The 16,869-nt window shown below is 43.6% G+C and overlaps 1 protein-coding gene and 2 non-coding genes across 16 annotated transcripts in view; all 3 read right to left on the bottom strand.

Moving 5' to 3' along the window:
• Positions 1 to 1,126: 1,126 nt before the first annotated feature.
• Pum1 (pumilio RNA binding family member 1) overlaps positions 1,127 to 16,869 on the bottom strand; it is a 124,073-nt gene continuing 108,330 nt past the window's right edge. For 9 of the 14 annotated variants that reach the window (XM_047542591.1, XM_047542597.1, XM_047542592.1 and 6 more), the window contains 6 exons: positions 16,531 to 16,665; positions 12,970 to 13,107; positions 10,107 to 10,232; positions 8,819 to 8,940; positions 6,817 to 7,009; positions 1,127 to 2,943 (listed from right to left, as the gene is read on the bottom strand). In XM_047542591.1, coding sequence (XP_047398547.1) covers positions 2,812 to 2,943; positions 6,817 to 7,009; positions 8,819 to 8,940; positions 10,107 to 10,232; positions 12,970 to 13,107; positions 16,531 to 16,665 — 846 coding nt within the window. In that variant the 3' untranslated portion in view covers positions 1,127 to 2,811. The remainder of the gene's footprint in view (positions 2,944 to 6,816; positions 7,010 to 8,818; positions 8,941 to 10,106; positions 10,233 to 12,969; positions 13,108 to 16,530; positions 16,666 to 16,869) is intronic. The other 5 variants (XM_047542594.1, XM_047542598.1, XM_047542595.1 and 2 more) reach the window with 1 other exon arrangement.
• On the bottom strand, positions 5,757 to 5,841 carry LOC124968618 (small nucleolar RNA SNORD103/SNORD85). Its single transcript, XR_007105792.1, has one exon. It is a non-coding gene; the product is annotated as a small nucleolar RNA SNORD103/SNORD85 (small nucleolar RNA).
• Positions 15,567 to 15,651, bottom strand: LOC124968615 (small nucleolar RNA SNORD103/SNORD85). The gene has a single exon (XR_007105789.1). It is a non-coding gene; the product is annotated as a small nucleolar RNA SNORD103/SNORD85 (small nucleolar RNA).

The raw sequence follows: 16,869 nt of genomic DNA, 5'->3' as shown, positions 1-16,869 counted from the left end.
CCGACGGCCGACGACTATCTCACCAGAACTCGGCCATGACTGAGAAAAGGCTGGCACTGGCTTTGAACTCCTGCTGTCCAAAGGTCACAGAAAGTAGGCAAATGGAGGAAAATAAATCCACCTGTGGCATGCTCTCTAAAAGCCGTGAAGGCCCACAGTGGGACAACTCTGGGATCGGCCCAACCTCAGGTGCCCAAGCAAGATCAGGTCCTGGAGAGGAAAGCTGCATCGCCCCAGCTGCCTTTCCCTCCCTTCACCCCTGGTACCCCTGGACCATGCAAGTTCCCTTGGCAACACCTGCCACCCCCACAGGCCCCACCAAGCTGGTATGGCCTCCCAGCTGGCCTTCCTAGCTGAGCCCATCCAAGTCTCCCACATGGGCCAGTGTTGCAGTGGCAGTTTTTACCAAAGCTGCCTCTGGAGCAAAGGTGGGCTCCCTGGCACCTTGGTGAGCCTCCTGCACTACCAGCAGGAAGATTCCCAGTCTGAGGGTAAGAGGAACAGAACAGGCCAGGACACCAGGACAGCCTGAGCAGGCCCCTTTGAGGACTGGGTTGGCAGGAGAGACTCCTACAGAGCAGAGGAAGTGGGGAGGAGTCCCAGGCAGATGGCACAGCGGTCTAGACGGCTGGCCCAACAGTACCACTGTGATTCAGAGGATTCAGATCTGAATCCCAAGGCTCACATATGCCAGAGGCCAGAGAGGAAGAGGGAAAGAAAGGACCTCTGGAAAGGAAGGATCAGACCACAGGGCACAGCCTTTAAGAGGGCAGACTTGGGGGCTGGGGAGATAGCTTAGTTGGCAGAGTGCTTGCCTAGCACGCACAGGCCCTGGGTTCAATCCCCAGCACCTCAAAAAAAAAAAAAGAGGGCAAACTTGAACCCAGAGTAAATGCTCTAAGTCACCAAGAGAAGGTAGAAACTGAGCTTCTAAGGAGATGATATTGTGTGAAAGTCCTGGGCCATCAGCCTGACCCCGGGGCCCTACTCCAGTTCTTCCCCCACCCTAGCACTCCTCACAAAATAAGCAGAAAGAAAGAGACACAGTAAGGAAGAGACTGTTCTGGGGCCTTCTATGGGGGTAGGTTCCGGCGGGCAGGCAGGGACTTAGAATCAAGCACAAACCCAGATTCCAAAGTTCTGTATTTTTCAAAATAAAGATCACACATTGTTTAGAGACAATCTACACAAGAGTTACAAAAAATAGTTGCCCAGGCATAAGCATACACAGGTTTGTTAATTATACACATATGGTTACAAGTGTGCTTGCAAAAAAGTTCATTGGAAATATACACAAGGCTCTGGAAATGTACACCGTGTAGTGTTACAATTCTATATTCAAACAAGGAAAATTGACAGTATGTTACATTCACTTACAAGTAGACAAAATGCAAAATACAGTTCATCTTCTGTACAAAAAGGAAGGGCGGTTCACACTTTACAGGGGGGGCAAGTGTGGGGGCTGGGCAGGGCTGAGCTTTTGCACGTCCTTTCGACTTTCACAAAATAAGCAAAACATTACTTTTTAGGGTTAAAAAAAAAACACTAGTGTGAACTGAATCATTTTGAATAACATTTAGAAAGGATCTCGCTACTGTCTGACTAGCTGACAAATAAAACCAAGCTATTTTTTTTCTTTTTAAACATTAACTAGGCTGTATAAAGAACATTTATTCCTTCAAAAGAAAAAAAATTTACTTCTGGTTGAAATTACAATTTACAATATACAACACTATATGCTAGGACCATAAAAGGTGAGAATATACACTGAATGCACAGGGCTGGCTAATTCTCTTTTCTTACCAAACGAGTTTATGCTGACTCAGACCTCTCCACATTTACATTACAGGTATACAAATGTACAACTGTACAGTCAAAAGTGTGTTCGACCACTAGGGTACATTATAGATACAGATCAGACATCAAAACAAGAAAATACTACAAATTTGTATATATGCAAAGTCTACACCAAGTATACACTACATATTTATAGAAGCAAGACCAAAAGCAGAGTTGGATTTTTTTTCTCATGCTAAATAATCAGATTTTGCCTTTCAATGTTAACAGAAAAAAATCCAGTAGGCAGTAAACAGTCACCCCGCCGGCCACAGGCCGCTCTGGTGTTCGCACCTCCTCCTCGCAGCTCAGACTACACCTTCTTCTCCAAGTCTCCATAAAGAGCAGTTTTAGAAGTCTCATAAACTTAATGTCATAAACTGAGCCTTAGCAACTCTGAAAGGTTTTCTCATTTTATATATATATACATATGTATATGTATATTTTCTATAAACAGTGTTAAATGCCAGTTGGGGTCATTTAACTAAAATTCAAACTTCCCAGGTTTTTTTGTTTGTTTTTATTTTTTACTAAAATGAGGAGGTGGGGAAGAGCTATTTGCAAAACTTGCCAGCGAGGCAAATGAGTTAAAAACCTTTTTTTTTCTTTTTTTTTTAAACTTTTTTTGTTAAACCAACCACCCTGAAAGTTTCCACACGTGAAATATAGATACAACATTGAACAAAATATGTGGCCTCCCATGTACATTGGTTACCTATGTACAAGTATCCTATACACCAGTAAAACAGCAGGGCAATTAGTCAATTAAAAAAAATAATTAGTACATGTTATGTGTAATAAAATTAAATTTACAAAGGCTTTTCCACTTGTGGATTTGATTCCTTTTTGGAGGAGGGAGCAATCCCGGAGCAACCGTTTGCCCGTTTCAGATTCCACACTAGGACATTTCTGGTTGCTGGTTGGATCTGCCAGGGGCCAGTGAGGTCAGCGGGAATGGGGAAAGGGGTGCACTGCTCAGATGATGCCATTAGGGGGGCCACAGATGGGCCCCAAGTCCACACCATTCTTCATATAGTACTTCTCCAGCTTGGCCAGGATGTGCTTGCCATAGGTGTACTTGCGAAGAGTTGCGATGTGGGGCCGGATCTGGGGAGGAAGGACAGCTGTGTTACGCAGGCCTGAGAAGAGACTGGCTGGATCCAGTGAGCTCCCAGCCCTGGCTGCATCTCCTGCACACATGCACAGATTCTGACAGCAACACCCTCTGGTCCAGCCAAGTCCCTGAGCTCCAGTGCGACCGTGACCCATCCATTCAGGAGAGCACTGACACAGGGTGGGAGGGCTCTGGAGGTGAGGCAGGTGCAGGCCACTCCCAGGAAGCACAGGGAGACAGCACATCCTGAATGAGCACTTCCCCGCAAGCACACAGGCACGAGCCCCTGGCCTCAGGCTCAGCACCCAAATCACCTGGGCAGTGGAGGCTTTTAGATGTGGGCACGATGAATCCTGAGCTCACCACCTGACCCTGTCTTTCCAGTTCACAGGAAGTTACTACTGACAAAAGTGAAATGCTGAAGATTATAAGCTAGTGTGACTGCCCCTATGTTAGTGGTGTGGGGAAAGGAAGGTGCAGAGTGGATCCGTATGCTGGCCAAGATGAAATGGCTGGTAAGGGCACAGGTATCTGAGCCCAAACCGCCAGGATCCAACAAAAGTTCCTTTGTTCCCCACTGTGCTCTTCTAGCACCCGTGGCACTGGGTTGACCCTTGCCCTCTCTGACTCAGGTGCCTGCTCACTGTGGACGCATTCTCCTGCTCCTCTCCCTGGGCTCATCTACTCCCCAAAGTCCTGGCACCCCTGACAAGCAGAGGGGTTCTTCTCTGTGAACTCACGCACTGTTCTACAGAGCAGTGCTTACTACCTTGTGCTCAATTATCAATCTTTCCACACAAACATAAAGGACCGTGGCTTATCTACTCATTTCCCTATCAGACTCACCCCAGTGCACACAAACACGGGGCCCAGTGTGCCGGAGTTGATGGGTGTTGAAGAACGAGAGCTCTGTGAAGGCAATGACTTTGCCTGTTCAATTAACTGTGTTCTCAAAGCAAGAGTCAAGTAGATCAAGAAACCACCAAAGAAACTCGCACAGGACCTCAGACTCAGATCCACCTTGCACTTAGGTGGGAAGCAATTGGTAATAACCAGCCCAAGGTTCCAGCTTGGTGAGGTGTATGAAAGCAAAAACCTGCTTACCTCCCTAAACTTGTCTTTAAAAAAAAGAATGCAGGGGCCAGGACTGGGACTCAGTGGCAGAGCACCTGCCTAGCACGTGTGCGGCACTAGGTTCCATTCTCAGCACCACATAATAATAATAAATAAAATAAAGATAAATCTGTCATTAAAAACATTTTAAAATATCTTAAGAAAGAAGAATGCAATAATGTTACACTTTTCTTTTGGGTTACAGTAAGAACTATGTACATGACAAATGTTTTTGTCATTAGAACTTGAGATTAAAGATCCCCTTGATTTGGGTAGCTCTCCTCCTAAAAACGAAGTAAAACTTAACTCATTTACCTCTATCCCTGGGACTGGCTGGGGGGTGAGTCGTCTTTTTTTTTTTTTTTCCCTTAATATTTTTTAGATGTTGATGAGCCTTTATTTTATTCATTTATTTATTTGCAGTGCTGAGAATCAAACCCAGTGCCTCACACGTGCTAACAAGCCTTCTACCACTAAGCCACAACCCCAGCCCAAGTCATGTCTCTTAATCTTTAACTTTGCCACCCCCAAAAAATAACAAGAACTCACACACATGTACACATACAAGCGCATGCAATCCCGGTGTGCTCCAGTTTCTTTTTTTTTTTAGCTTTTTTTTTTTCTTTTTGTCTTTTACTTTTTTTTACAGACTGCTTTTTGATTCATTGTACACAAATGGGGTACATCATTTCATTTCTATGGTTGTGCACGATGTGGATTCACACCATTTGTGTAATCATACACACTACATAGGGTACATAGGGTAATGATGTCTGTCTCATTCCACCATTTTTCATACCCCCTTCCCTCTCATTCCCTTCTATATAATCTAAAGTTCCCCCATTCTTCTCTCACTCCCCACCCCCCACCCCCATTATATATCATTCTCCACTTATCAGGGAAAACATTCGGCCTTTGGTTTCTTATTTGACGTAACAAGAGGTGAAAGGTGATCAACCTGCTCTCCTCCCTGTGTCCCCTTTTTGCTGACAAGTGATGGAAGAGTGGAAAAACTTCCTCCTTGACTCCCCCAACCAATGGACTGCAAAACCCTGATTCCAACTCCCCAATTCTGCCTACTTCTCTTCAGTCCCAAAGCTGCAACCACTTGCTGGTTTAACCGTTTTAACAGCCTCATATCTAATCTTACTACTCCTCCAAGTTACAATGCCCACTCAGCAGCCAGGACAATTATCTGAAATGTACACATGATGTCACCACAGTCCTGCTGAACTTGCTGGAATTCTTCAAATACAGTCAGCTCTTCTGCCCCCAAGACTTTACCCACCATGCTCCCTTTTCCTCGAAAGATTTCTCAAATGTTACTCCTGTGGGGAGCCTTGTCTGTACCCACACATTACGAGTCCTGCCACGTTCTTACATGCTCCCCCCCCACAATCCTTATTTCCCTGTCATCATTGTACTAATCTGCACATAATACGGTGGTGTGTACCCAAACTGACGTGTGTGCAGAGGAGGGCCTGCCACACAGTACACCTATTTGCTGAAAGAACGGGTGGATGTGCTTTAAGCTCCTGCACATCTCCAACATTCCCCTGCCTCTCTGAACCTCATGCCCATCTGAAGGACGCTGAACTTCCCCAGCCTTCAGCTCTCATTGCCAGCAACAGGGTGGTGCGGTGCGGTGCGGTGCGGTGTGGGTGGGTTTGCACGAGAGGCGGCGGGTGTCTCGTCTGGCTCAGAACTTGAGTCCGTAACAAAGATTCTCATTACCGAACTCTGTTCTCAGTGAGGGCAAGTGGGTCATCATTGCCAGACAGCGGCAACCCTGCGTTGAGAAGGGCCGAGGGTTTAGATCAGAGCGCTGTGAGGCTCAGGGCACTGCTTGGCACAAACAGCTGAGCATGCCCTTCCTGCCCGTGGGCTCCTTCTGCTTCCTGGGCCCTGTGGTCTGTGTGGTGCAGGGTGGATCTGCTCTGTGACTACTCCTGAAGCTGTGGACCAAGTCAGGGGATTTCTCTGTTGGTTGCCCACTCTTCAGATTTTTGTCCCCGTTCCCCTAACTCTTCTCAGTCTTGTCCTCCAGCCTTCCCCTGGGGACACAGGGCGGGGAGAAGGGCTCCTCTCATGCATGCGCCACTGCTTTCCATTGCTTTTCCCCACCAGACTCCTAGGCTGAGGGCAGAGGTCAGGTCTTAGCCATGCCTGTGCCACCCAGATCAATGTGCCAGGCCATGCAGCGTACTGGGCAGGCAACTGTTCAGCGAGCACTGGTGGAATGAGTGAACAGGGAGGAGGGAGAAAAAGAGAGTAAGGGAGCAGGTTGACTTGTATGAACTAATAATAAACTGATCTCTTAGACACCATGGAGGGAAATATCTCATAAAAACTGAGCTTAAGACTTTTTACACAGTGAGTAACAGGGAGGAGTGGCAAGCATGCGGGGAAAACGGCGACTTCACATGAAAAGAGAGAGGGCGAAGTGCAGTGGTGCACTCCTGTAACCTCAGCCACTCAGGAGGCTGAGGTGGGAGGTCACCAGTGAGGCCAACCTGGACAGTTCAGCAAGACCCTGTCTCAAAATAAAAAACTAAAAGGGAAGGGATGTAGCTCAATCGTAGAGAGCCCCTGGGTCCACCAGACAGACAGGGGTGGAAAAGGAGAAATGCAGCACAGGGCATAGTCCCGTGGCAGACTTCCCAGAAACCTACAAATGTCCACCTCTTCTGTTTTCCAAAAGTGAGCCAAAGGCTTGCACATCTCCTCTCTGACTGAGTTTCTCTCCAGCCTACCTTATGCATGACGATTTTCCGCTGGCCCGGCTCGGCCACGTCAATCATCTTCTGGACCACATAGTTGGCATACTGGTCCTTCATCATGGTGTATAAGGCACTGTGGGGACCGTCGTTCATGGTGCAGACCTCGTCAATGAGTACAGCACGCTCTGTACGTGAGGCGTGAGTGACACACTTCTCCACAACATTGCTGTAATGAGACAAATCAGGGGACAGCCGTCAGAGGAGGACTCCCTCTTAGGCTATGCTTCTAGTCTCTTCCCTCTCTCAAGGTTGGCAACAGGAGAGATCTTGCATCCATGGAGAATTAATGTACCCACTGTTTGGTTCTGTAAGAGCCTACCACTGCTACCTGATGTGACCAACAGTGAATAATGTCTGAGACTAGGTCTTTCAGGGGTGGGGACCTAAACCTCCAAGGTGAAGGCAACAAGCCTGGATGAATGAAAAAACAAGTTTATGGGACTGGTTCTGTAACATCCCAAATGGCTGATTATTATTTCAACACTTACCAACACCTACCAATTCTTTCCTCACCTCTGTGAGCATATGGAGGCCAGGAACAAGTCTCACTGATGTCTATCTTCTGCTACCAGTACACGTGTGCTGATATGTGTGGCACTTAGCAGAAGCTCTATCTAGTCTTAAGAGAAGGAACACACAAGCCAGGGCCACAGCACTTTTGCTCAGTCACCACATGCTGCCTCCAAGAGTGCGAGAGGAGAAAGACCCAAAGTTTGTCAACACTTCTAAACATTTAGCAAATACATCATCTTGGGAAAGGAAAGGAGTGTGGTTCCATTAAAGCAGTTTTCCCATAATCCACAGGGCTGCAGATGCTGATTAAATTATACACTGCCATGCTAATGGCTGTTTATCATCCCAGAGTGATTATGCACTGTGGCTTGGTGCTATGGGACAACACTGCTACCTCACACCTGTGGTTCTGTGGGAATGAAGCCATGAGGTGTGTGCGCATGCACTGCTAGAGCCAAGTCTGATGCCTGGCAAAGAGAATGTGACGTTTTATGTGTGCATGTGGTGGGGGTGGTGTGCGCTGCAGGCTTCACGGAGAGTTCATAAGGGGGAAAGAGTTGCTCCAGGTCACAAAACCCTCAAGTAGTAAAGGAGCATAAGAGAGACCACATCTAGCCAGTGCAAAGCATTTTGCCAACTATTCTGTTAGATGGCCATTTCATCATAGGTTGGAAATTGCCAATAAGTCACAAGTAGCTACTTTCTAGGGCAACCTAACATACAGGTGGTTTTTCACTGAATCTTCTGCCTTATATACCAAAGCACATACACTCAGGTGCTTCATTCCTTTTTTCTAGTTTCCCTGCCGCAAAGATTTAAGATTTCACAAATTTAAAATGAACCCTAACATCAAGGTTGTATGAGTCTTATTAGCTGCCCTGCAATTCACCCTAAAAAACAGGAAAGAAAATATCCTACATATATTAAAAAATACGCTATGTGGGGAGCAAGAAATACAGAATCAACTCAGAAGACTGACTCATGGAAGAATGATCAATTTTTCTCCAGTCTCTACTACTTGTAAGTTAACAAAACACCTCTGGGAATAACAATCTCATTCTACTCTTAAGCCTGCACACTTTGAACCTGGAGAAGAGATTCTGAGAACATGAAGGCCTACATAGATAGGGCAAACTGCTTCTCTCAATCAAAAAGGAACCTGACTCATGAACATTTCACAATTTCAAAACATTAAGTTCATAAAATGACAGCAGTAACATGCAGTACTTCAGAAACACAGTCCCCAGATTTCACTGTGACTGATTTTCAGGGAGTGAGAGGTTCATATAAGGAACCTCTTATGATCCATGCTTTGTAGAACTATTCAAGTTTTTAACCTGTAGGTACTATTAAAAAATAAACATCAAAAAGAAGGGAATGACCACTATTCTTTCTCTCTACAGCTAAAATACGATTTAAACCTCTCTTCGGGAAAACAGGCTGTAAAACTGAAAGCACATACCTTGCAAATTTGTGCTGACTCAACACAAGTACATTGCCTCGAATTTCTGCTACAATTTTGCTTTTATCCTCAGGACGACCATGTTCTAAGACATGCTGGATTACATAATTCCCATACTGATCCTATTTGAGAAGCAACAATAGAAAGAAAATGTAAGTTTTATGGGTTCCTATTTCTTTCTTTTTTTTTTTTTAACCAGGAATTGAAAACCCAGGGGCGCTTTACCACTGAGCCACATCCCCAGTCATTTTTTAATATTTTATTTAAAGACAGGGCTTCACAAAATCGTTGAGGCTGACTTTGAACTCTCTCTCCCTCTGCTTCAACCTCCAGAGCAGCTGGGATCACAGATGTGCACCACCATGCTGGGCAGTTTCCTTAATTCTTACATTTAATTAGCACTTATCTTTCCTGTAGCCAGGAATGTTCTAATGAACCTAAGAATTTTTTAAATGGATAGGTAATTTTTCCCCATCATTACAAAACAGAAGCACTTTATTAAGACAATGAAATATTTCTCCACATGTTTATGACCAGAAGTTCTGGTTAGGTTCTTCATAAATTACTACATACAGAAAAGTAGGCCTATATCATTTTAGAAGAGGAAGGGAGGGAGTAAAAAGTCATTGCTCTTAAACAGAAATGTACAAATGATTCCCTTACCAAAGTTGGAGGAAAAACTGGAAAGATTCATGTACAACAAAACAGGCAGGTCTAATTATTAATCAGTGGTAGAAGCAGAAAAAGTATGAAAGTCAGAAAGAAGAAATCAACTAATCCACTTAGTCTACTGGACAATGATGAGATGAGACTCAGAGGGATTAAAGGGTCTGCCTGAGATGAAGAGTCCACCAGAGCTCTGGAAGCCAGGTCTCCTGACTCTAAGCTTGGCCAGTACTCATGGCCCAGGTTCAAGAAACACTAACCATGCTGCTATAAAACATGCCCAAAGATTCCAAGGGCATGAATTAAGACACATTAAGCCAGGCACAGTGGTGCACACTTAAACCCAACAGCTCTAGGGCTGAGGCAGGAGGATTCCAAGTTCAAAGCCAGCCTCAGCAATTTAGAAAGGTCCTGTTTCAAAATATATATATATATATATATATATATATAAAAAGGGCTGGGGATGTGATTCAGTGGTTAAGTGCCCTAGGTTCAATCCCCAGTACAAAAACAAAAGGACACATTAACCTTTTCGGGAACAGATATTTATGCTGACAACACATACAAAATGGGGCCTACAGAAGCCCACTAATGCTTGCAGTTCATCTGGTAACTCCACTACCTGTACAAGTTGCTCTGTGTGCTGGTGAAGTTCCTCTAGAATAGGGAGGGTCTGGTCAGGAAGACAGTGCTCCAAGATTCTCTGAATCACTCGGCAGCCATAAGGGTGCGTGGACAAAGCAAACACCTAGGTAAACAGATACAAAGAAGAAAGTTCAAAATGACACTTGCCACTTTCAATGCTTCAGTTAACATTTATATACATTATACCACTGATAGTCACAGAATAACTAAATGGCATTTAAATTCTCTCTCGAGAAACAAGGGGTGTGTGTCTGTTATGTGAGTAAATCCATTTCTTAATTGTTTTAGGAATTCATTTATATGCATATCCAGAACTGAAAAGTACTTTTCCAAGGAACCTGGAATGGAACACAGAATTAGTCAAAGTCATGGAAACAGCTGAGATTCAGGAATGTCAATCAACAGGCTTTCCAAAAGACAGGTTAAAAATAGAAAAAGGAGGGCCGAAGGCTATAGCTCAGTGAGAGAACAGTTGTCTAATGTGCGCACAGCCCAGGGTTCAATTCCCAGCACCACAAAAAAATAACAAAAGAGGAGGAAGGAAAGAAGGGGGAAAACCACAATCAAAAAAACAAAACAAAAGGGGGAGGAGCAAATCCTGAATGCTTTCACAAAAACACACCAACTACATGCAAACATCGAGTTTAACTGGGGTGTTGTGCTGGGTTTGAAGCATTAGAAAAAGCACACCAGCTATAGATCCAGAATACCCAATCTTGATTTGGCTCTTCCTAGCTGAATGACATACAGCTCAGATCATAATCAGGAACAATGATAGTAGTAAGAGCAGTTAACAACTACCATTTACTGAATGCTTACCTCCTATAAAGTGTCAGTCACTACACCAGATGCTTTATGTATGATATCTATATATGCAGCTTTATGCTTACAACCATTACTTAAATGATATATTTTTTGGTTCTGCTTGAGATTTGTTGTTGTTGTTTTGGTTTGAAATTTTTGGCACCTGAGATCAAAACCCTTCATTTTTCTTTGAGAGAGGTAGGGGTGAGAGGGAGAGGGAGATAGGGAGAGGTTCTTACTAAGTTGCTGAGGCTGACCTTGAACTTGCCATCCTCCAGCTTCACCCTCCTGAGCTGCTGGGATTAGAGATATATGCCACTGAATCTGACTTGAGTTCATCTTTCTAAAATGTCACATAAGTAATAGTCTGAAGCAACCAAATTTATTTCACTCAAAATGTTTCCAATATTCACTTCTAAGACTGGATATTTCTGGAAGTTTATTCTGTATAGATGGTTAGTATCCTGTTGGTTGACTATAAGAACTTTTAAAGTTAAAATGCCTAACTTATAGACATCTGCATTGTTTAGCCTTTTCCTATTAGGGGAATAATACTGTTTTGAACATAAATAAATAGGTCTTGGGGTATACAGTACACTGATGTTTCACCAGAGATGAACCTAGGTCAAGAGTACCAGATCGCAAGAAATACAAATGTTAGAATTTGAATACTAAATTATGTTCCAAAATGGTTGTGCAAATATAAATTTCTACCAGCACTGTGTTGGACCCCACATTCCTTCCAGCACATAGCAACTGACAGGTGGAAAATGGTTTATCATTTAGGCATTTTTCTCATTACTGATGGAACTGACTACTACACTTTCTTTTGTATATTGGCAATTTGTGTTTCTTATGTGAAATATGTTTGGGGCCCAATTAATCGTTCATCATGTTTTATTATTTTCTAGTTACCAATCCTCTGACAGTATTATCTTGAAAATATTCTCTCCCTGAGCTGGGATGCTGCTTAGTGGTGGAGTGCTTGCCTGGCATGGGTCAGACCCTCCATGAGTTCAAGAAAAGGAAAAGGAAGGAAAGAAAAAGGCAAAGACTCTCACTGAGTAGCTTTATGGTTTACCTTTTATTCTGTAGTTTGATAGATGTAACATCTTAATTTTAAAGTTAAAAAAATCTTACCCTGTCCCCTGACTTTGTCATTAACTTTGTAACTCCCAATAATCACCCCCCACCGGGAGTTGCTGCCTACAGTCTCCTTGACCACTGTGGCAACAAAACAAATCCTCTACAGAACTCATATCTTGTATTTCAATCCAGGCTGAACAGTACACCTCATGATCTACACCAACATCACCACTAGTCATGAAAATCAACTTGGTTTTTCCTGTTTTACCCCTTCTTAAAGAGACAGGAGAAACAGAGAAGCCATTTAATACAATTCCAAAAAGAAACCTTTTAAATTGTCTTTTCCCATCAACTTAGGAGAATGTGACGATGTTTCTGGTTTTTGTTTTGTTGGCAAAAGAAATTAACAATGACAGCCAATTCAGAGAAAAACCAAGAAAGTAACTTTCTTAGAAGTAGTTGCTAAGAACAGACTTCTGACATACAGGTAAAGAGGAAAAATTAGAAATTATCTCTGGTTATGTGGTCAGTTCAAATTCATATGAACTATACCCCTTCCCCCCAAAAATTTAGGCAAGTAACATAGTTATTTTAAAGACATGTTCATAAGCGGCCTGCAAGATGACCTACATTTTTCAGAAGTGATGAAAGCACTTAAACATCAGGATAACACTTAACAATGGGGGAAAATTCTTCAAACATGGGTTTCATCTTAGCTCTGACAGCAGTGTTTCATTCCAAGGTGAGCAGATATCTGCGTGATGGAAAGACAGCCCACGACAATTATGGAAAGGGACCTGGCAACTGACCCCACTGCATAGCACTGCTTTTCGTGCAGGCCAAGACACACAAGGCAAGCTGAGAACATGCCACAAATCATTTCTTGTTCTCTGCTGATAATGGGGACACCCATTAATATGTTTCCCTTATTTCTTTCCTAAGTCACTTACCTGCCCCTTAAACGCGTCGATGATAAACTGCAAAGACTGAGGCTGCACACATTCAATGCACTTCTGAACCACGTGATTGCCGTTCTGGTCTTTTACACATTTCAGGACGTGGCCATCTAGTTCCCGAACCATCTCATTCTATTGAAGACAAGGGAAGAAAGCAGCACCAGAATCACGGCAAGCAAAAACCTGGATGTCCGTACTCTCTTTACCAACACCCCAGCACTAAACAGACTCCAAGACAATGACGGTGGAACAACTCAACTCTGGAATATGACAATGTGGCAACGAACAAGGTCTCGAGTTCTCCATGTGTTCCCGTATTTACCATGCAGTAATAAAATTCACTACATCAGTAGCCAGTATCCCAACAGAGCTCTAACTTAGAATAACACCTCCTGAAGCTTTAAAAAATGTAGATATCTTCAAATAGAAAGAACGCTATGTGAAGTATACTGCATTAAAGAATTTCACACACAATTCATCTACTATAAAATAAAATTTGTTATAGCAGTAACCAGTGCCTGAAGAGATCTCTAACTGGGTTTTTTCTGACAACCCTAAGAGGTACATTAGTAATAATGACAGTTGTTAATCTAGAGTTGACCCTAGGTTAGACAGACATACTTCTAAGTACTCAGCATGTCTGTACTCATCAAATCCTCCTAAAAATCCTATGCACTGGGCACTGTGATAGATGAAGAAAACAATGCACAAATTAAAAGACTTGTACAAAATCCAGACCCCGATTGCCAACATTCAAACTTAAACCATCTGGCTCCATTGTGTGTTGGCAAACCAACTGTCAATGATATGATGCCTTATACAGTCCTTCCATCCATATAAACAAAGAGTCTGAGATGGACTAAGTCACATATTTAAAGCTATGGACAGAGACAGCATGATGGTGCATGCCTACAGCTCCAGTCCCTTGGAGGCTGAGGCAAGAAGAGCACTTAAACCCCAGGAATTCAAAGCCAGCCTGGGCAGCACAGTGAGATCATGTCCCAATAAGAAAAAATAATAGGGAAGGGCGGGGGGGATGTTATGAATAGAAAGCAACAGAATCACAATTTTAACTAGACTGACTCCGTATCTAAGGTCTTTCCACTAGGGCAAGATGCTGTGAAGTCACAGGAATGGTAAATTAATGAAAAGTATCCAAAATCAGGGAGTACAGACAAGAGCCAGACACTGTAAGTGTGTCTGTCCGTGTGTGGTGTTGGATGAAGGGTGACAAAAGCAGAAAGAGAGAAAGAGAGAGAGAAAAAGAGAGAGAGAGAGAGAGAGAGAGAGAGAGAGAGAGAGAGAGAGATTGAGATTGAGATTCTGACCAGAGCCCTTCCCAGAAATTCACACTGCCTCTGTTCTTAGGAATGGAGGTCAGATGTTTGCATGTAGCTGTGCCTTGGTACCTGCTGCCTGATTTCCTTGCTACCTCCAATCTTTGGATATTAGCTCTTCGGTGCTGACTCTATTTCTGCTAGAAGACTATAGCCACTTAAAAATAGTGTTGATTTGCAATGTCTTCAATTCCTGAAATATGAAGTATGTCAAAGCTACTAAGATATAATCTAATTAAAGACATTCCAGATTACAATGGCAGGGTATAAAGGTAAGTTTACTGATCAAATGCCAGAAGGAAAGTCAATCAACCAATCAACTGCCAAAAGAGAATAATTTACTCCATAAATAATATTATGGGGATGATAAAGAATAATGCTTATATAAAGAAAAGTTATAAACAAAAGGAAAGGGAGATGGCTCCCCTGAATATTTATTTGTTCCAAAAGAGGTAAAATTCTGCTGGAGGTTAATTTCACCTAAAATAATGGACTTGCATTCAGAAAACAGTACATTATCCACAGGAGGAAGAGTATCTCAGACTCAGAAAAAGACACTCCAGACACATCCAGAAATAAATATAAGACGGAAAAGAACAACAGGTTGGGGGAAAGGAAGAAGAGGGGAAAGAATTAAAAACAAAAAAGAAAACAAAAAGTCAAAGACCCCCCCGCCCCCCCCCCCAAAAAAAAAAAAAAACCCACTTCCATAATACAGCTTTCCAATTAGAAAAGAGAACAAGGTAAAATCCAAAAAGTTGGGAGACAAAAATGAACAATCTGGCATATTCATGGTAGAAGATGAACAGGGGTAAATGCAAAAGAAAGTGTCCCACTTCTGCGTTCTTTCAGCAAGTGAGCATTATTATCAAGGAAGACAAAATCTCTTGTTTAAAAAAAACGAGAAAATTAAAGAGGCGCCAACAGCCTAAGAAAATCCTGGGAAAACTAAGATTAACCTGCACCTAAGAAAACTTTAAAAAGAGTCTCATATCTGCTTGTAATTACTTACAAACAGCACTTTATCGATGCCACATCTCAATGCTGAGCACTGACTGAATGTGCTCCAATTCTGCTGCACATCCCCAACATTCCCCTGCCTCCACCAGCATCTCCCCTGCCTCTCTGAACCTCATGCCCATCTGAAGGACGCTGAACTTCCCCAGCCTTCAGCTCTCATTGCCAGCAACAGGGTGGTGCGGTGCGGTGCGGTGCGGTGTGGGTGGGTTTGCACGAGAGGCGGCGGGTGTCTCGTCTGGCTCAGAACTTGAGTCCGTAACAAAGATTCTCATTACCGAACTCTGTTCTCAGTGAGGGCAAGTGGGTCATCATTGCCAGACAGCGGCAACCCTGCGTTGAGAAGGGCCGAGGGTTTAGATCAGAGCGCTGTGAGGCTCAGGGCACTGCTTGGCACAAACAGCTGAGCATGCCCTTCCTGCCCGTGGGCTCCTTCTGCTTCCTGGGCCCTGTGGTCTGTGTGGTGCAGGGTGGATCTGCTCTGTGACTACTCCTGAAGCTGTGGACCAAGTCAGGGGATTTCTCTGTTGGTTGCCCACTCTTCAGATTTTTGTCCCCGTTCCCCTAACTCTTCTCAGTCTTGTCCTCCAGCCTTCCCCTGGGGACACAGGGCGGGGAGAAGGGCTCCTCTCATGCATGCGCCACTGCTTTCCATTGCTTTTCCCCACCAGACTCCTAGGCTGAGGGCAGAGGTCAGGTCTTAGCCATGCCTGTGCCACCCAGATCAATGTGCCAGGCCATGCAGCGTACTGGGCAGGCAACTGTTCAGCGAGCACTGGTGGAATGAGTGAACAGGGAGGAGGGAGAACAGGGAGTAGAAGGAGAGTCGGGTGATAGTTTGGTCTGCTGGAATGCTCAGTTTGTGTTAAGAAAATGAAAACTTACTATTATTTAACCTGCCTCTATTACTGACAAATAAAACCCCTCCTGTTTGGTTTACTAAAATTTGATCTACTAAAGTCTAAGTTCTGGTCAGAAAAAAGTGTCCAAAATTACTGATTTTTACAAGAAGATGCTTGACCCACTATAAACTTACAAAATGAATTTGCACAATTCATGCTTGCCATGCACTGAAAGGCAGCCGTAAGCACTCGAGTTAACACTGTAAAAGGAAACTGAAGACTGACGGATTTATAGGGTTCACAGAACATACCACAGAGAAACATCAAACACCAAGAGAAAAGTTAAAGGGGAAACTTACAATTACCTGCTGGTCTGAGGGAATAAATTCAAGAGCTTTCTGGATAACTCGACAGCCGTACATCTGTAGTGCCAATGACAAGACATGGCCTCGAATCCGTTCTGCCAAAGCCAGCTTCTGTTCATGGCTGCCAAACTAGACAGAATACGTGGGTGAACACCATTACTTACTTAGGAAAGAAGAAACCAGAGAAAGCAAAGCATTCATTATTCTGTATCAACCACTGACATGATCTCTTTCAGCTCTGTTATATATAATTAACTAAACCTTTCATTTAAAGAGCCTTTGTTTCTTTGAGTCAGCACTCCTCAGTTTCTGATCATGAGGAACCCTTCTAAT

Source organism: Sciurus carolinensis, chromosome 1, assembly GCF_902686445.1.
Source record: "Sciurus carolinensis chromosome 1, mSciCar1.2, whole genome shotgun sequence".
Taxonomy (NCBI): domain Eukaryota; kingdom Metazoa; phylum Chordata; class Mammalia; order Rodentia; family Sciuridae; genus Sciurus; species Sciurus carolinensis.
Note: the sequence above shows the minus strand (reverse complement) of the source record. Positions and strands in the feature narration are given on the sequence as shown.